At 39.4% G+C, this 21,146-nt stretch overlaps 1 protein-coding gene across 7 annotated transcripts in view; it reads left to right on the top strand.

Moving 5' to 3' along the window:
• Positions 1-20,638, top strand: part of TMEM71 (transmembrane protein 71) — a 66,148-nt gene extending 45,510 nt beyond the window's left edge. For 3 of the 7 annotated variants that reach the window (XM_054497798.2, XM_054497797.2, XM_063669094.1), the window contains 5 exons: positions 2,598-2,783; positions 8,501-8,576; positions 16,360-16,421; positions 16,523-16,580; positions 19,595-20,638. In XM_054497798.2, the coding sequence (XP_054353773.2) occupies positions 2,598-2,783; positions 8,501-8,576; positions 16,360-16,421; positions 16,523-16,580; positions 19,595-19,610 (398 nt within the window). In that variant the 3' untranslated portion in view covers positions 19,611-20,638. Of the gene's footprint in view, positions 1-2,594; positions 2,784-4,936; positions 4,994-8,500; positions 8,577-16,359; positions 16,422-16,522; positions 16,581-19,594 lie in introns of all 7 variants that reach the window. The other 4 variants (XM_054497796.2, XM_054497795.2, XM_063669093.1 and 1 more) reach the window with 2 other exon arrangements.
• The last annotated feature ends 508 nt before the right edge of the window (positions 20,639-21,146 follow it).

The following is a 21,146-nucleotide window of genomic DNA, read 5'->3' as shown; positions in this document are numbered from 1 at the left end:
AAAATAAATTAGGACAACTTCTCCAAACACCATGGCTCCTGCTCAAAGCTTAAAGCCAGACGGTAATATCCTGGCTACTCCCATCATCTCCCACTGCAGGATTATCTTTTTCTGAAGCACCATATTTATTCTTCTTACCCATGGGAGATTATCTCCCTGCGTAATTTATAATTTTAGATTGTGAGCTCATGTCCTTTGGGCTTTATCTGGGGAAATCTGTGCAGCTTGGGCTGAGAGTGTGTTTCCACAGAGAGCTTTTATGTTGGCTTCTGGCAGATATCACAAGGCCAGTACCAGCATGAGACTTTTTAAAATATTAATTTCCCAGGTTAGTATAAATTTTAACTCAAGGCCAGGCACGGTGGCTCATGCCTGTAATCCCAGCACTTTGGGAGGCTGAGGTGGGTGGATCACCTGAGGTCAGGAGTTCAAGACTAGTCTGACCAACATGGAGAAACCCTGTCTCTACTAAAAATACAAAATTAGCTGGGCATGGTGGCACATGCCTGTAATCCCAGCTACTCGGGAGGCTGAGGCAGGAGAATCACCTGAACCTGGGAGGCGGAGGTTGCCATGAGCTGAGATTGCACCATTGCACTCCAGCCTGGGCAACAAGAGCAAAACTCCATTTCAAAAAAAAAAAAATTAACTGAAAACCCACTTACTTATAAAGTGTTGGTGGAGACATTTTCCTCCCACCCACTACATAGGCCAAAACAGATAAGCTTTCATGCCTTCTCCTAGAACTAGTGGGCAGATTTTTTTTCCTAGCAATCCTTTCACTGAGGAAATAGCATTTTGAGTCCCTACAGAAACTCGGTTTTAATTTTTTTGCCTCTCTTGAGACCAAGGCCTTTTTTCTGTCCCTAATGTCATTTAATCCATAGACCTTTGACTACTATGACTTCTAAGGCCCTCTCCCCACCCCTTTTGGAAGCTTTGTCCACAGTGTATGCTTAGAGTTATAGGTTTCCCTGGCTTGGCCTTTGGGAATATTTCCTTCTTTTGAGCTCAGCTATAAAGAAAAATACATTTGTTGGGCATGTGCAGTCCCTTTTAGATGTCAGCTTAGAAAACACCTACATCCCGAAGCAGGACTGGCTACTCTTTCTGAGTGGCTTTGCTTCCAAGTCAATGAGCTCTAAACTGGCACGAATTCTTACCCAAGATCATAAGAGTAAAGTTAAACCCTGGAATATGACACAGACCACTCAAGACAGAACCAAGAGGATTCCTAGGTACATTTATGCCAGGTGAGCCAAATGGGAGACTTCAGTGATTGAGTCAGAGGTGTGGTGCTTAACTATCCCTGTGGTTGAAAGGCATTCTTAACACATTCATCCTTTCCAAGGAAGCTTTGGTTTATACAGTTTTGGATCCCCTAATCTCTGACTCAAACTAAGAATCAAGGATTAAAATTCATTCCTTGGTGACCTCACATTGAAGACACCAAGTGTTATGAGAAGTCATCTTAGCATGTTTGAAACTTGATGTTGCATGCATGCTTTTGCAATAAACTTGACTTTTTTGTGAGAATGTCAGTCTAAGTTTAGGGCCAGTAAAATATATTTATGTATGAATCATCATAGGAGAAAATGGGTGCATGTTCTTAAAGCTATGTATGTATGAAATAGCCTCTTTGAATAAAAAAATTTAAACAGATGGTTGCTATATTTTATCTAGGCATTTCAATGTATTTTATAGAGGCAGAATTTCCTTCATGACACTTATCACAAGATATTTTCTCCCCTGCCACTCAGCAATATGTAAGGAGAGAGATGTTGTTCTAATTCACCACTATATCCCAGCAGCTAGGTCAGTTTCTAATATATAGTCACATTCAATAAATGTTGAATGAATAAATGAATCAGAAGTAGGAGGAGTTGACTTAAAGTTTGGTCCTATAAAGATGTGAGGTTCATATACTGACTACATATCCTTTAAATTCATCTATACAAATCTCAGTGTCATTGAAGATGCCTCTGGCCTTTGTTTATCTCTGCACCGAAGATATTTCTCTTCAACCTTCAAGTATGAAGACAAATTGAAATGCCATTTGAAATGGTTTGCCTGTGTCCTCACCCAAATCTCATCTTGAATTGTAGCTCCCACAATGCCCACATGTTGTGAGAGGGATCTGGTGGGAGGGAATTGAATCATGGTGATGGGTCTTTCTCATGCTGTTCTCATGATAGTGAATAAGTCTTACGAGATCTGATGGTTTTATAAGGGATTTCTCTTTTCACTTGACTCTTATTCTCTCTTTGCCTGCCACTATCCATGTAAGATGTGACTTTGCTCCTCCTTGCCTTCCACCATGATTGTGAAGCCTCCCCAGCCATGTGGAACTGTGAGTCCATTAAATCTCTTTTTCTTTATAAATTACCCAGTCTCAGGAAAGTCTTTATCAGCAGCATGAAAACAGATGAATACATCATCTCATCTCATCCAAAAATCCTTCTCCCATCCCACTATGGTAGTGCAATACTGTATCAATGTTACTATTTTTGTGATTATTAGGAACTAACTGTGCATTGAGCAGTCACTGAACACACACACACACACACTCACACTGAACCCCTCTGCTTTTTCAGCAGATGATTTAGACTGTTCTTCTCTGACTGATGACTGGGAGTCAGGGAAGATGAATGCAGAGTCTGTGATCACCTCCTCTTCTAGCCGCATCATATCTCAGCCTCCTGGAGGAAACTCCCACAGCTTGTCTCTTCAGTCCCAGTTGACAGCTTCTGAACGTTTCCAAGAGAATAGTTCGGATCATTCAGGTGAGTTCAGGTGTTTTAAATATTTGCCACACCCAAAGAATTCTTCCTTTCAGAGCCTGAGAATGACTTGGAGATGACTAATATGCACTTAGGAGCTGGTACCAACCTGTGCGAGGAAAGGAGGACATGGGGCCTCTGCCAAAGCCCAGGTGACCCTTTGCAGAGGAGATGACTGCCTTTGAGTGTCATGTTAGAGGCATCAAAAGCACCGGATTTGCAGTGTTTTACTTAAAAAATATTCAGAGACCGGGCATGGCAGGTCAGGCCTGTAATCCCAGCACTTTGGGAGGCCAAGGCGGGTGGATCACGAGGTCAGGAGATCGAGACCGTCCTGGCTAACATGGTGAAACCCTGTCTCTACTAAAAATACAAAAAATTAGATGGGCATGGTGGCAGGTGCCTGTAGTCCCAGCTACTTGGGAGACTGAGGCAGGAGAATGGCATGAACCCAGGAGGCGGAGGTTGCAGTGAGCTGAGGTCACGCCACTGCACTCCAGCCTGGGTGACAGAGCGAGACTCCATCTCAAAAAAAAAAAAATTCTGAGAATATTTTGTAAAATGTTAGGCTTCAATAAAGCAAAGTGGAAGATACACAGATGTTTGCTATTTTAATTCTTAGCTGCATATTGGACATACTACATAAGAAGAAAAAAGAGGCCAGGCACAGTGGCTCACACCTGTAATCTCAGTATTTTGGGAGGCTGAGGTGGGTGGAACACCTGAGGTCAGGAGTTCGAGACCAGCCTGGCCAACATGGCAAAAGTCCATCTCTACTAAAAATAGAAAAATTAGCTGGGCATGGTGGTGCATGCCTGTAATCCCAGCTACTCTGGAGGCTGAGACAGGGAGAGTCACTTGAACCTGGGAGGTGGAGGTTGCAGTGAGTCGAGATCACTCGAGATCACACCACCACTGCATTCCAGCCTGGGTGACAGAGTGAGACTCCAAAAAAAAAAAAAAAAAAGAAGAAGAAGAAGAAGAGGAAACAACAAAAAGAACATCCTTTAATGCTATGCTTCTAACAAGGAAAAGTCAAAAGATAATAAAGGCATTGGTATTTTCTGGCAGGAGTAAAGCTGTAATAAATTCAACAAGCATGTCCCTTAATCTCTGGTTTACTAATGTCAGATTAAGCATGTTTGGACATGGTGCCGCACCAAGGTGAAAGAGCCCACTCTGTCATTGGCTTGCTGAGATTAAAAGCCCAGATCTCTACTCGTTAGCTATAACTCAGGAGCAGTTTACCAAACCCTCTCAAACTTAACATTTTTATCTCTACATGGAGATGATCATAATTCCTACCTTGTCATGACTAAAATAACTCATGTAAAGTACTTAGCATACTATGTCATATCTATTGAATACTCAGTAAATGTGAAGTTATTGTTACATAAAATTGAAGTTAAATGGAAAAAATATTTTCCGTTTATTTGCTTTCACAAAATCATAAATATTCCCTTCACTGGCCATCACTCTTCTAGTCCTGAAGATCAATATGCTTTGTACATTTTGTTCCTAGTGCAGCTACTAGATAAGTGTTCAAGGGTTTTGTTTTGTTTTGTTTTGGCTTGTTTTTTGTTTTTTTATAGTTCCCTTTCCAGGTGTTGAAATGACAGGTTATCAACACCTAAGAAGGCTCAATAGCCACCTCCTCCAGGGAGCTCACCCTTCTTGGTGCTCCCCTAGCTCCCAGGACTTCTCTTTCTCATGCCCATTATTTGCACTGTCACTGCATCTTTGCCTCTGTGAGCACCTTAAAGATGAGCACTAGGTCATAGTCATCTGTGAATTCCAAAATGCCCACATAGGCACAGAGATGATGCTTCATTACTGGTGGACCAATTAATAAGTGTGCTACCTCCATTTTACACATAAGAATATTCAGATTCAGACAGGGAAAGTCAACCTTTGTACTCTTTGCCAAGAGTTTTGTAAGAACAAATATAAACTCTTTGCTGTGTCTGGAATCTCTCTCCCATCTGCTATACCTGGGCGGCCCCCTACTTTTCCTCAAGTCTCAAATTAAATGAGACCATCTCTATGCACCTTCTCTACCCCCTTCTGGCTGGTGGAGGTAGCACTTCACTTCGCCTTGATTCCCTAGCACTCTATATATTGCTATAGAAACTGTTTATTTTCCTCTTTCTCACTAGGCTATGAAGTCCTGGGTGGACAAAGTCTCCATCTTCCATTAAGCCATTCACATGTAGGTATGTAGGTATGTAGGTATTGCATGTGTGTTCTCTTCCAGGTGCTAAAGATATAGGCAGATGCACCAATTGTATCAGTTGAAGATTTTTGAGATCCAGTGGATGGAAACCCAACTCAAAGTGGATTAATCAATAGAATTTATTGGCTCATCTTAATGAAAATTCCAGGCTTACAGTGCAGGATCCTGTCATTCTCTGTCTTTTGTTGTCTCTTCTCTTCTGTGTCTGTGTTACTCTTTAAAAGATTGTACCAGACCAGCCTGGGTGACATAGTGAGACCTCGTCTCTACAAAAAATACAAAAATTAGCCAGTCATGGTGTCTCATGCCTGTAGTCCCAGCTACTCAGGAGGCTGAGGTGATAGGATCGTATGAGCCCAGGAGTTGGAGACCAGCCTGGGCAACATGGTGAGACCCCATTTCTACAAAACATTATCTGGGCATAGTGGTGCATGCCTGAAGTCCCAGCTTCCTGGGAAGCTGAGGTAGAAGAATCACCTGAGCCTAAGAAGTCAAGGCCGCAGTGAGCCAAGATCATGCACTGCACTACAGCCTGGGAAATAGAGTGAGATCCTGTCAAAAAAAAAAGAAAAGAAAAGAAAAGAAACAAAGGCCCTCCATCCATGGTGGATCCTGGTGGCTCTGTGCCTACACCTTTCCAGTTTCCAGTTCTGCAGAAAGAGATTACATCTGTCTAGGCTAATGACAAGAGGCCAATAATCGAGTTTTATTGGTTTTGGAAGGGCCTGTTTCACATGAACAAAACTTTGTTGATAAGTATGTGTGTTGCGGGAAGTCAGGCACCCTGAATGGAGGGACTGGCTGGAGCTGCAGCAGAGGAACATAAGTAGTGAAGAGTTCATGGACATTTATCACTTCTCTAATAATGCTTCCATAATTTGTTATGCCTGTCTTTATTTTAATCTCTTAATCCTGTCATCTTCATAAGCTGAGGATGTACGTCACCTCATGAACACTGTGATGATTGCGTTAACTGTACAAACTGATGTCAAATATGTTTGTTTGAACAATATGAAATCAGTGCACCTTGAAAACAAACAGAATAACAGCGATTTTAGGGAACAAGGGAAGACAACCATAAGGTCTGACTGCCTGTGGGGTCGGGCAAAAAGAGCCATATTTTCTTCTTGCAGAGAGCTTATAAATGGATGTGCAAGTAGGAGAGACATCGCTAAATTCTTTTCCTAGCAAGGAATATTAATATTAAGACCCTAGGAAAAGAATTGCATTCCTGGAGGGAGGTCTATAAACGGCTGCTCTGGGAGTGTCTGTCCTATGACATTGAGATAAGGACTGAGATATGCCCTGGTCTCCTGCAGTACCCTCAGGCTTACTAGGATTGGGAAACCCCAGCCCTGGTAAATTTGAGGTCAGACCGGTTCTCTGCTCTCAAACCCTGTTTTCTGTTAAGATGTTTATCAAGACAGTATGTGCACCACTGAACATAGTCCCTTATCGGGAGTTTCTGATTTTGCCCTGGCCCTGTTTCCTCAGAAGCATGTGATCTTTGTTCTCCTTTTTGCCCTTTGAAGCATGTGATCTTTGTGACCTACTCCCTGTTCTTGCACCCCCTCCCCTTTTAAAATTCTCCATAAAACTTGCTGGTTTTATGGCTCAGGTGGGCATCATGGTCCTACCAGTATGTGATGTCACCCCCGGCGGCCCAGCTGTAAAATTCCTCTCTTTGTACTCTTTCTGTTTATTTCTCAGACTGGCCGACACTTAGGGAAAATAGGAAGAACCTATGTTGAAATGTTGAGGGTGGGTTCCCCCAATATATGTGAAACTCCAAAAAGCTTGAAAGGAATCAAATGCTAGGAGGAAAGTCAGAAAAAAATCAGTCACTTCACCTAAACTGTGTACCAAGAGAGGGGGAGAGGTGATTCCTCAAGGAAAATATGGGCGCTGTCCCCAGAGAACAGGAAATCAATGCTATTTTCTCCATGAGCTTGCAGTCTAGTGGGGGAATATTGAGAAATATTATAGAATTTTTAATTCAATGTGAAAAGAGAGTTAGCGGAGATTTGAACAAGGTATAATGGGAGCACAGGGAGGGAGCAGCTAAGGGCCAAGGAGGAGCCAGTAGAATCAAGGTAGGCTTCCTAAAGGAGGTTATACCTGAGCTGAGCTGAGAAAGGCATTCAGCAAATGGCCACTTAAGGAAGGAATCCATGAATAATTCGTCCCAAATCACACAACTCATGTCTTTGTAGATCTCAAATTTAAACCCATTCATCCTTCAGTATCCAAGTCTAGTGATCTTTGCAGTTTTTCAAGCTAGATTTGTTTCTGAGGAAATGTTTTCCAAATGCCACATGAAATCAGGGGAGGCTAAGAATAGAAACACACTTTAGAAGGATGGTTGAGTATTCAATTGAACCCACAATAACTGAATTCACAATGTACATGAACAACTGTACATTTGCAGTGACATAATTTACTACTGTGATATTTTGAATTGCCAATCTTCAGCATTCCACCCGCATTATGGGCTAAGTAGGTTTTGTTAGCTGACTCAATCCTCATTCATGGCATAAATAGCAAAAATAAATGCATTCATAACATAAAGTCATTCCAAGTTTTAAACAACTGTTGCAAAATTGAGCTTTTGAAGCATTTGGCAAAAATTAAGTTGAGGTCTGTTTATATTCTCCTTTAGGTTTTTTATGTGGTAATCCTCAAACCAGCTTTAATTTATTTAAGGTGATTAGAATAATACTGAGGTTCATGATTGAATTAACTCTTATGCTTATAATTGCTGGATGATTTGTAGTTTCTACTGTGGCTTGGCAGTACTGAAATATTGTACTGATTGCAAAGAGTTTTCAAAGACAAATATTTCATAATGTATGTTCTCATTTTTGGTCTTTAGAGACTTCCATTATGCAAAGTCACAATTGTCTTTCCCTGCCCACTTCAGACAAAATGTTATGTTCTGTCTAGATGTGGTTTTTAAATCTTGGCTGTGACACCTCATAGCTATGTGACCTTGGATGAGTTCATCATTTCTCTTAGTCTTTTTCTTCTCTTTGCAGAACTAAGATAATGGCATCCACCTCACAGAGTTGTTGTGCTGTTTAAGTGAACAAATGTATAGAAGCTCTTTGTGAATTATAAGGCACTTACAGATTTTAGACATTATTATTATCACAATCACAGAGTTAAATTTCTTACATTATCATAAACTCTACAAAGCCTTTCCCCAACATTAAATCAAAAGGCAAGCCCTAAACTGTGTAAATAGCATAGTCTTTTATTTTATAGTGATTGAAGAAAGTAATTATTTGCAGAAATTTTCTAATGACAGCCCTGTATAACAGTAGGTAATTTTATCTTGTTATTTATGACACATTGCTTGAACTGACATACGTTCCAAAACTTTTTTTTTTTCTTGGTGGGTAGAAGGGAAGTTTGAGATGATTTTTTCTTCCAAGATGATTGAATCAGCAATGATTTCTAATTTATTTATTTTTGTTCTTCCTATTAGAAACCAGTTTGTTGCAAGAGGTCTTCTTTCAGGCAATCCTGCTTGCTGTGTGCTTAATCATTTTTGCATGTGCAAGGTAATTCACATTTTATTTTCATGCAGCGGTATTTCATAATTAGTGAAGCTATAGCTGATTGATGATTTCCTTGCCTTATTCCACAAAACGTTTTAGGTAGCTCTGTGGTTGAGATTTGTTCATTTGTCTGTCCATGATAAGTTTCCCTTTATCTCTCATTGCCCACCTCTATCCTCTCGCAAAGCATACAAAACCTAGAAAGTGGGCCAGGCATGGTGGCTCATGCCTGTAATCCCAGGACTCTGGGAGGCCGAGGTAGAAGGATCACCTGAGGTCAGCAGTTCGAGACCAGCCTGACCAACATGGTGAAAATTAAAAATATGAAATTATCCACACGTGGTGGCTCATGTCTGTAATGCCAGCTACTCAGGAGGCCAAGGCAGGAGAATTGCTTGAACCTGGAGGCAGAGGTTGCAGTGAGCCGAGATCCTGCCATTGCACTCCAGCCTTGGCAACAAGAGCAAAGCTCTGCCAAAAAACAAACAAAAAAACAAAACAAAAAAAAAAACCCACCTAGAAAGCATACAAAACATTGTGTATGTTGCTTAAAACTGTATTTTACAGTGTATTGCTTTTTTGTCCAAAGAGAAGTGGCTCCTGTTACAGATATACTCTAAGTATAGCTGGAGTTTAAAGCCACTTGAAGTTCCCACTATGCGATTTAGGGTCCCTGCAGAGACTCCACCCTTCCCATTGTATTTGTATATCCCCACATAAATTGTCTCTTTATGCCTTCTTATAGGTATGTTTGTTCTCTACCCTCTGACCTGTATGTTCTTCCTCTGCCTTCTTTTCCTTTCCCTATTCAAGTCTCCAGGGCAGTGATCAAGTTCCTTGGTGCTAGGCCCACTCCTGTCTCAGGGCCTTTGCACTTGCTTTTCACTCTGCCTCTTAGAATCCTCCAGATAGCCTCATTACATGTGACCTTACTTCTTTACAAAATCCGTTCAAATGTCACATCATCAAAGAGATCTTCCCTGAAAATCCTTTACAAATAGCATGCCACTCTTTGTCGCATGCACCTTGCTTTACTTTTCTTTTGAGCACTTATTACCCCCTGACCTGTGACATGATTAGCTGTTGAAGTTTTAATGGGATCTGCCTCTCCCTAGAAGAATGTGAGCTGCCTGACAGCAGACATATTGTGCGTCTCCCTCACTTCAGTATCCTCAGTGCCAGGGGTTCTTCAATATGTATTGAATCAATGAAACAAAGGTGAATACAACAGTCCAAGGGGTCTTTATGGTTTTTGAACTCTAGCCAGCAAGGGCTGCCTGCTCTCTAGTCCCACATTTTGAGGGTCAAATACAGCAGCATCACTTGGAGAAGGTGCTTTTTTAAATACAAAGTCCTAGATCCCATCTCTTGAGATTCTAATTTAGATTTACTGAGAATTGGTAATTTAAAATAAGCTTCCCAGATAATTATGAGGTTTGCAAAACATTTTTAGATCACAATGGGACCACAAGAACAAAAGTGGAGTGTGTGTGTGTTGGAGGGGGTGCTCTTGTGGTTAAAAATAAATTTGCAAAATTCTGCATTCTATATCCCAAATTGGAAGACCATGATGTGCATTAGTATAATAATCAGTGAAATAATGTGGTGAAGGAACACGTCTAGCTTTATTTCACTTAGTGTTTTCCAAACCTCCAAGTTGATCGCAGAGCCCTTTCTTTTCTTTCACAGGACTGTAAATGATATGTTTCTTAGGTTAATGTTTGTGGATACTCCTCCCTTAAGAGGTGGAGCTTAACTCTTAATCCTTTGAGGGAGGGCTGCATTTAGAAACTTCTTCCAGGGAGTAGAGTAAGGAAGAGGGTAAGAAAGGTAACTCTTCAGTGGAGAAACTGGACAAACACTGCTGCAAGTGAACAAGTCAGCATCAACAGGGATAAGTTACACTGATTGCATGTCCCCTTGATATGATGTGGTGAGAATGGCCCTTTACCTCTGTGGTCTTCCATATCCCAGTCTACCAAAAGAAAAACAGCGAAAAAAAAAATTAAGGGACATTCAACACATTATCTGAGCAGGACTTTCCAAAACTGTCAAGGTCATCAAAACCAGGGAAAGTGACAAACTCTCAGAGTCCAGAGGAGCCTAGCAGACACAATGGCTAAACATATGTGGTGACCTGGATGGGATCCTGGAACAGAAAAAGGAAAAATCCAAATGAAGTGTAGAGTTGAGATCATAGTTACCATGTTCCTTCATTGTGACAAACATACCACAGTAATAATAATAGAGGAAGCTGACTGAAGACCACATGAGAACCCTCTGTCCTAATTTTCTGATTTCTCTGCATATCTAAAATTATTCTAATAATGTTTATTTGAATTAAAAATTGTCTAAAACTGTATAGATGTGGGCAAGAGCATGGATGTTTCTCATAGAGATGTAAGTGATAGATGACAGAGAGGAAAGTTGATATGTTTGCACATACAGGTTGATCATGCCTCATACAAAATGCTTGGAACCAGAAGTATTTTGGATTTTGGACTTTTTTTACATTTGGGAATATTTGCATATACATGATGAGATATCTTGAGGATGAGAATCAAATCTAAACAAAATTCATTTATGTTTCATTTACACACAGCCTAAAGGTAACTTTACACAATATTTTAAGTAATTTTCTGCACTTGTGGCATGAAGTCAGGTGTGGAAGTTTCCACTTGTGGCATCATGTAGGCACTCAAAAAGTTTCAAACTTGGGGCATTTCAGATTTTGAATTTTTTATTTAGAGATTCTCAACGTGTATATATAAAATTCAAGAAAAGGCAAGACAAATCAATTATTATAGATGTAAGAATAGTGATTTATTCTGAGGGTATATACTGAAAAGGACAACCAAGGAACCTTAAAGGCTGCAGGAAATATTCTGTATCTTGATCTGGGTAGCAATTACAGGTGTTTATACAAAAAATCAAAATCAAGTTGTACACTTTATAGGCTTTGCTGTATTTATGTTAGAGCTCATTTTAGAATAACAGTTTTAAAATGCATATAAAGAGATTTCCAAAGGATATTCACCAGATTTTATTAATAACTTCTTCTGTATGGTGGGATTTTTCTGATGATATTTTCTTTTCTTTTTTGTATTTATTTGTAATCTCTTTCAAATGATTCACATTTTGAAAATAAAAACAATAAAAATACTATTCTTTTTTAAAATAAATCTACTCAGTGACATCATCACCCATCATATTGGCAAAAATTCAAATGCTTGGTCACGCTTTTTTGACAAGGTTGTGAAGTAGCAGACATGCTCCATCATTGCTGTGAAATTTTTAATAATTTATTCTTAAAATCCCCAGGTAGGGAGGCTGGACGCGATGGCTCACGCCTGTAGTCCCAGCACTTTGGGAGGTTGCGGTGGGTGGATCACAAAGTAATGAGATGGAGGCCATCCTGGCTAACATGGTGAAACCCCATCTGTACTAAAAATATAAAAAATTATCCGGGCATGGAAGCGGGCGCCTGTAGTCCCAGCTACAGGCCTCGGGAGGCTGAGGCAGGAGAATGGTGTGAACCCGGGAGGTGGAGCTTGCAGTGAGCCAGGATTGTGCCACTGCACTCCAGGCTGGGCAACAGAGTGAGACTCCATCTCAAAAAAAAAAAAGAAAATCCCCAGGTAGTGAGATTCCATAATGTCGACCAAGTTTAAAGTTACATGTCTCCTTTGACTTGGCCAGGACTTTTCAAATAATTTATTGTGTGAAATGACATATGTAAAATGCTATTCATTGTATTTTTAAACAGTTTTTAAAAATTATTTTTAAGTGCACCTTTAGTGGTTTTAGTATATTCACAAAATTGTGTAACCATCACCACTATAATTCTATAACAATTTCATCACTGAAAAAAGAAACCCTCTACCCATTAGCAGTTACTCTCCTTTCCTTCCTCTTCCACCTCCTGAAAACCACTAATGTACTTTCTCTCTCTGTGAATTTGTCTATTCTGGACATTTCCTATAGAGTTATACAATATGTGGACTTCTGTGTCTGGTATGACTTATGTAGCATAATGTTTTCAGAGTTCATCCAAGTTGTAGCATGTATCAGTACTTCATCCTTTTCTATGGAAGAATAACATTCCATTGCATAGATATACTGCATTTTGTTTATCCATTCATCAGTTGATGGGCATTTGAGTTTTTCCCCCTCTTTGACCATTATGAATAATGTTGCTATGAACACTGGTGTACAAGTATTGTATGGACATACAGTTTCATTTTTCTTGGTTAAATATCTAGAAATGGAGTTTCTGGGCATATAGTAAGTCTATATTCAATATTTTTAGAAACTGCTGAAACGTTTTCCAATAGGACTGCACCATCTTACACTCCCACCCCCACCAGCAATGTATGAGGAATCCAAATTTTCCTCATCCTCAACATTTGTTATTGTCTGTCTTTTTGACTAGAGCCATCCTGGTGGGTGTGGTGTGATATCTCACTGTGGTTTTGATTTGCATTTCCCTGATGGCTAATGATGTTGACCATGTTTCCATGCACTTATTGGATGTTTGTTTGTGTATCTGTTTTACAGAAATGTCTATTCAAGTACTCTGACACGTTTTAAACCAGGTTGTTTGCTTTTTGTTGTTAAGTTAAAATAATTCTTTATATATTCTGCATATTAACCCCTTCTCAGATATGTGATTTACAAATGTTTTTCCTATTCTGTGGTTTGCCTTTTCACTCTGTCGAATGTATTCTTTGATGTGTAGAAGTTTTAAATTTTGATGTAGCCCAACTTCTCTACTTTTTTTCTTTTTTAATGGTCTGTGCTTTTGGTGTCACATTCAATAAATCATTGCCAAATCCAATGTCATGAAGTTTCTCACCTATCTTTTGTTATGTTTTATAGTTTTAGCTCTTACATTTAGGTTTTTAATTCATTTTGATTTAATCTTTATATATGGCATAAAGTAATGCTTCAACTTCATTCTTTTGCGTGTAGTGTAGTAAGTTTTGAAGTGAAAAAGCATGAGCCTTCCAACTTTGTTTTCCTTCCTCAAGATTGTTTTAGCTATTTTGGGTCCCTTGAACATCATTTTGGTAATAGCAAAAAATAGAAACAACCCAAATGTCCATAAATGGAGGACTGAATAAATAAATTCACACCACAGAACAAGGTGCAGTTGTGAAGTGAAATAGAGATAGATGTAGTAATAAAGTTAGAGATGGGGTGGGAAAGACAGAGAGACAGAGACAGAGAGGATAATTTATATCTTTCAAGTTATAAATTATTCATAACTGGAAAGTACAAGCATTGAATACAGTTGTCCCTCAATACCCAAGGGGGTTTGATTCTAGAGCTTCCCTCAGATACCAAAATCCTTGAATACTAAAGCCTCTTATATAAGATGATGTAGTATTTGCATATACCCTATGTATATCCTCCCATATAGTTTAAATCATCTCTAGATTACTTATGTAGATGGGTTATATTACTTATGAACTTTATTTCAGGATAAGAAGAGGCATCACTGTTATTAAATGAAATGTTTGTTTTTAAAAGGGGGTATTAGGTCTGACTGGTCTGAATAGATTTTTTACAGACAAAATATGCTATGGAATATACAGGTTTGGGTGATCTAGATCTCCATCTCTTCACTGCCATGACTCTGATTCAGATATATATTGAGCCTTTACAAGCAAGGTGTGGAGTGGTGAGGGGTGTGTGAGCAAACAAGTGTGGGGTCTGGTCACTGCTAGGTTGCAATAGCACCCGGGCCTAGCCACAACTTTGCTCCGAAATCAGAGCGGGCAACGGGAGCAGGGAGAGGCCGGGGCAGGAGCAGGCGCTTCCAAGCCTGCAGGGGCAGGGGGGCTTCCAAGGCCCCCAAGAGTGCAGGGATGTCTGAGTTCAGAGCCATGGCTGAGCGGATGCAGCTGCACCTGGGAGGGTAGGGCTCCCTCCATTTCCGGGCTCCCTCCTGTTCTCGGCTCCCTCGGGCTCTGTGAAGCGCAAAACCCTGGCCAGGCCTCGCCTGCTGCAGCTGGCGTCTTTGCAGCAGCCACTCCAGATGAACTGCTGCTTCCATCACTTATGGGACTTCAGTTTTTCCCACCATTTCTGTCTTCCCTTAATTTCTTATTTTGTCAGAACAAATTATTTCTCTCATGGAATATTTTGCTTGTATATGATTAATACAGAAAACTATTCACCTCCTCTAAGAAAATATACTAACCCACAGCAATAACAAATGTGCTATTCTACAATTAGCTCATGCCTTTTTGTTGCTGAATCATATTCCATTGTATGGATGTACCACAGTTTGTTTATACATTAACCTATTGAAGGGTGTCTTGGTTGCTTCCAGTTTTTGACCATTTTGAATAAAGCGTCTACAAAGAATCATATGCAGATTTTTATACAGGCACAGAGTTCAACTCAGTTGAATTAATACCAAGGGGTGCAGCTGTTGGGTTATATGGCAAGTCTATGTTTAACTTTGTAAGCAAGTGCAGCTGTTGGGTTATATGGTAAGTCTATGTTTAACTTTGTAAGCAAGGGCCAAACTATCTTCCAACTGTTTGCACCCTTTTCATTCTTTTTTTTTCCTTTTTTTTTTTTTTTTTTTGCGACGGAGTCTTGCTCTGTCACTCAGGCTGGAGTACAGTGGCACGATCTCAGCTCACTGCAAGCTCCACCACCCAGGTTCACGCCATTCTCCTGCCTCAGCCTCCCAAGTAGCTGGGACTACAGGTGCCCACCACCACGCCCGGCTAATTTTTTTGTATTTTTAGTAGAGACGGGTTTTCACCGTGTTAGCCTGGATGGTCTCGATCTCCTGACCTTGTGATCTGCCCGCCTCGGCCTCCCAAAGTGCTGGGATTACAGGCGTGAGCGACCGCACACTGCTGCATCCTTTTCATTCTTAACCGCAATGAATGAGAGTTTCTGTTGCTCTGCATCCTCCCAGCATTTTGTATTGCCAGTTGTTTGGGTTTTAGCCATTCTACTAGGTATGCAGTGATATCTCACTGTTTTAATTTGCATTACTCTAATGAGGAATGGTGTTGAACATCTGTTTTTATACTTATTAACATTTGTATATATTCTTTGGTGAAGTGTCTGTTCAGATCTTTTGCTCATTTTTTCAAGTGGGTTGCTTATTTTCTTATTATTGAATTTTGAGAGTTCTTTATGTATTATGGATAGAAGTCCTTGATTAGATACATAATTTGCAAATGTTTCCTCACAGGCTGTACCTTGTCTTTTCATTCTCTTAGCAGTGTCTTTCACAGTGCAAAAGTTTTACATTTTGATAAAGTCCAATTATTTCTTTCTTTTCTTTCATGGATTGTGCATTTGGTATTGCATTTAAAAACTCATTGCCAAATGCAACGTCATATTAATATTTCCCTATGTTTTCTTCTAGAAGTTTTACACTTTTACAAGCTACATTTTTGGTCTATGACCCATTTTGAGTTAAATTTTGTGTAAGGTGTGTTATATATGTGGAGGTTCATTTTTTTGCATGTAAATATCCAATTGTTTCAACACCATTGGTTGAAAAGATGGTATGTTCTTGTTTGAATTGCTTCTATGCCTCAATTAAAATCAGTTTATCTGTATAAGTCTACTTCTGGGCTGTCTACTCTCTTTCATTGATCTGTATGTCTGTCCATTTTCCAATACCACTGTCTTTATTACTGTAGTTTCATAGTAAACCTCGAAATCATAATTCTATAGTAAGTCTAAAAAACTCATATAGGTTGGAAATGCACAATTAGTATGCTAAATCAGAGCAATCTTGTTGTTTCAGATGGTTTATGGGAGAAATATTAGCCAGTGTCTTCACATGCTCATTGATGATAACTGTAGCTTGTAAGTAACTGTTTCCCAGATTACTGCGATGATGCCTGTATTTCATTCCAATTTTGGTCACTTTAAAATGATTTTAAAATATTTTCTCTGTTTCACTCAAGATGTGAAATCAATGTTTCTCAGCCTTGCCAGCTATTTCAAAACCACTGCCTGTGCTCGGTAAGTGTTGCCTGTGTCATCATTATTGTATGGACCAAGGTGACCATAATTTGATATCTGAGAATGGTTTCTGCTGCATAGTAGATGGCAATGACTATGTACAGGAAACGTCCTGATCATTCGTCCTGAAGACTACTTTCTGTTACTGCTAAAATTTAATAGTATTATCATCCTGCCTCCTAAATTTTTACATCAAAATAATTGTTAAGCACTTAGAAAATAATTTGAAAGGCAATGTCCTTTAAAATAATTTTTAAAGTGATTTTGTAGATTCATAGCACTACACTTTATAAATACCTCATATTAAGAAACCTTTGTGTTAGACGTTCCCAAATAGCTGGCAAACTGCCCATGAAATGATCTCAGTTACAAACTGTGATTTCTGTGCCTTCTCTTATTCATTTAATGATCCCCTTGCGTGTTAACTGCCATGGTTCAGCATATTTCAAAGGGTTACTGGGGTCTGGTTGGGATGCCCATAGAATTTCAAACAGTCTGGAAAGCACCATCTTGTTGCAAGACGAACTGTGTTAATTACCTTCACTTCAATATGGCTGCCAGAGGCAAACTCACATGGCTTGGAGACTGAGGTCTGTAATTCACCATGGCACTCTTACAAAATCTGCGCTAATTCTGAAATCACAATGGGGTTTAGTGAAAATTTATTTTGGTTAGGATTCTAGCCGATATTGATTTACTGACATTTTGAGTGATGCTTCCCATAATTTCTCTGTATTTCAGGTTTCTGGGGGTGCACATATAGCTAAGTTTTATTCAACCTGATATTTAGAAAATTGAATCTTTGGGTAGCTCAAGAAATCCTTATAATTTAGCCCTTGAAATTAATGACAAGGCTGGGTGTGGTGGCTCACACCTATAATCTCAGCACTTTGGGAAGCTGAGGCAGAAGACTTCCTTGAGTCCAGGAGTTCTAGACCAGCTTGAGCAACATAGTGAGACCTACAAAAAATAAACAAAATTAGCTGGGTTTGGTGATGCGCACCTGTAGTCCCAGCTACTGGGGAAACTAAGATGGAGGGATTGCTTGAGCTGGGAGGTTGAGGCTGCTGTGAGCCGTGATTGTGCCCATGCCACTGCACTTCAGCCTGGGCTACAGAGAGATAATTTGTCTTAAAAACAAAAAGAAAAAGAAAAAAGGAAAAGGAATTAATGACATTTGTTTAAAACAATTATTGATTTCTAAAGTGGCACCACCTAAGTTACCAAATCTTTATTAAGAATTTACGATATGTTCTATACAGTATGGGGTACCCAGTTTAGCTCAACTGCTGTTAATGAAGTGTCTACCACGGGTTAGACACAGTCACTAGGTACCAGGGTGTGAATGCCCCAGCATGTGGCTGGCCTTGAGATTTTATCATCTCATTAGAGTGAAGGACATGTAAGGGGCAAGGTGAAGTTGCCTTTTAATACGGTAAGTGCAAATATCAGGTTAGTACAGGAGCCGGGGGAGCACAAGGAGGTCAGTTTCCCAGACTAAGAGGAGTGGGGAGTATGTTCAGGGAGGGCCTCCTGGAAGAGCCAATATCCGACCTGCAGGGATTATATCACCTGCTATTTTCTCAGAACTTCCCATTGTTCTGAGCTCATTGTTTGTTCTCCCCTAAAAGAAATTACATCAGGACAATATTTCTATCCTGAACAAACACTCTTATCTTCTGACTCATTTATGGAATGAGATCCTTTCTTTGATTATTTGTGTACATACTTTGACTTGTTCTTCTCTTGTTTCCAACTCCATTTTTTCCTGTTTCCTGCCCACCAGCCTCATATACACATATTTGCATGTAAGGCCTGTGAAAACAAGGACTATTGACTTCATTTTTGTATCTACAACCAAAGCCTTGAAAATAGTATGTACTCTGTACATAGTCATTAAATTTAATGTATTTACTGCATCATTTCTTGAAGTACTTCCTTGAAAGCCAAGAGCTCTGCGTGTACATTAAAGACTTTGCAACCCTCTCCTTCTTATATAAACATACCGAGAAACTAATAAACCAAGACATTGTTATTAATATCGAGAGTCAAGAATGACTCATAAGTCTCCTCTAACAATCAATGATGAGAATCTAAGGAAGTGGAGGGCAAGCACTGAATTCAGCAACAAATATTAATGCTGCACCCTCCCCCCATCACACACACCCATCCTGCACTGTGCAAGTTAGATTAACTTTGGTGTCTCTTTAGCACCTCACACTTCTCACATCATATCCCTTTTCATAACATAATGAAATTCTTAGTCAACTGCTTTCCTGATTAAATTTAAAGCCTGTGAAGATAGAGACTATCTATCTTGTCCACCATTGGCCTGAGTGTCCCTTGCAAATGAAGGTCAGCACAGGTATCTCATGTTAGTAACGATGTGTTAGCATCAGCAGTACACGTTTTGCACACTTATGATTTCATAGTAACAAAATGTGTCACATCTGTTCTCTCTTAAATGAAGGAATGTATGTTCACATGCTTAATGAATGAGTGAATAAACTTTGGGGAATAGAAATATGGGGAAAATCCACCTGTTACCCTACAGGCTGTTCTACGGGGCAGGAGAGAGCCATTTTCTGGAAGGTGTATTCTTTTGAGTCATTTTCTTTACCAAGTTTCTAATCTTCTTGAGGCTCATGATTACCTTTCACTTAAAGTGCAATTAAAATACAGATATAATACAGAAAAATGCCATAAGAGCAGGTGGGAAGAGGAAACCATAGGAAATGTTAGTTAACTAAGTACAATGCTGGACTGAGAGGTCAAAACCTCTATAGCCTTTCAGACAAAAAGGAGAGCACTAAGAACTGCTGGGATAAAAGCAAAAACGAAAAGTACCCTTAGTTGAGGCTGCACTCTTCCTATTTGTGATAATTCAGGACAGTTGTGGGTATGGGTGTGGGTGTGTGCATATATATGCACAAATGGGTATGCAGTGATTAGATACTGCATTTCCTGTGCATGGGGATGAATTATGCATTTCTTTTCTTATTTCTCCAATCTAGGCTTGTCAAAATTTGACAACCATTTAGGAATGCCTTCGATGAATGTCTTCCATCTGAATATCTGGAAATTGTCCAACTTGCAGTCTACTGGGAATCAAGTATTTTATTGGAAGGGAGTAAGCGAGTAATTGAGAAAAAGCCATTTTAGTTTGACTGTGATTTTAAAATGATCTCAGTTTTTCCATCAAAATTATAATATGCTCATGAAAATAATATTAATATGCCTTCCCTTTGCAAACACCAGCAGTTGAAAGAAAAAGGATGGGGAATGTGATGGAAAAGAGACCACCTGGAATAAATGTCCCCCTATGATTCTCTAAGGCAGTGGTTCTCGAGCTTGAATTTTCATTAGGAAATTCTGTGAGGAGCTTGTAACCAGATTTCTGGGTTTGCCACATGCACCTATCTCTTGTTGAATTGCTTTAATACAATAATGAGAGCAAGTTTGTCTAACTAATACCAGCCTGACAACTTGAATAACAATAAATGCAATTTGTACGTAAAATAGAATGCTGCAAAAGTTTGTCATTCACCTCAGTGGAGTGACTTGATATTAGATAGTAACCGTAGATGATGGTTGATGTGAAAATGGACAGGAAAGAAGCATTTTCTGAAAGTTATATTCTTTTGAACCACTTTCTAAACCAAGTTTTTAATCTTCTTGGGGCTCGTAATTACCTTTCACCTTAATTTCACTTAAAGATATAACACAGAAAAATGCCTTGAGGACAAAATGTAGGCAAAACACCAGTGCGCTTTGAAATGCATGAAAATGGTGCAGTTGTACCCTTGAGCCTTGACTCAAGGGCTGTAGAAGATGTTCCCTTTTCACCCCCCACACTTGGTGCATGTTCACAAAGCAAATATGGGCTGCAATTCAAATTTGTTCTATGTGATATTCTCTGAGTAAAAACTCATACATGCAGAAAATTGTCTTTGCTCGAAATGGTAATGCCAAAATATAACGTTATATGTAATTTGCATTTAGTACATTTTTGATTAAAAAAATAAACTAATAAATAAGTGGAGTCATCAGCAAATTTATATTTGTGTGTGTGTATATATATATTTTTTTTTTTTTTTGAGAAATCATGGAGGAACATCATTAATTGAAGACTGTATTATTTCCCTATTGCTGCCTTAACAAATTACCCTAAACCAAGTGGCTTATAGCAACACAAAGTTATTGTTTTACAGTTCTGGAGCTCAAAAGTCTAAAATAAAGGTCAGCAGAGTTATTTTCCCTCTGGAGGCTTTAGGGAAAAATCTATTTCCTTGAGTTTTTTAGCTTCCAGAGGCTGTCTGTATTCGTTGGCTTGTGGCCCCCTCCTCCACCTCCATAGCACACCACTCTGATTTCTTACTTCCATCATTACATCACCTTCTCCTCTTCTGCAGTAAAATCTCCCTCCACCTCCCTCTTTAAAGGACACTTGAGACTACATTTAGGATCCACTCTGATAATCCAAGATAAAATCTTTGACTTAATAACACCTGCAAGGCCCCTATTTTCATATAAGGTAACATTCATGGGTTCCTGTGATTAGAACGT

This window comes from Pongo pygmaeus, chromosome 7 (genome assembly GCF_028885625.2).
Source record: "Pongo pygmaeus isolate AG05252 chromosome 7, NHGRI_mPonPyg2-v2.0_pri, whole genome shotgun sequence".
Lineage (NCBI taxonomy): Eukaryota > Metazoa > Chordata > Mammalia > Primates > Hominidae > Pongo > Pongo pygmaeus.
The sequence above is the reverse complement of the archived record's forward strand: the minus strand, read 5'-3'. Positions and strand labels throughout refer to the sequence as shown.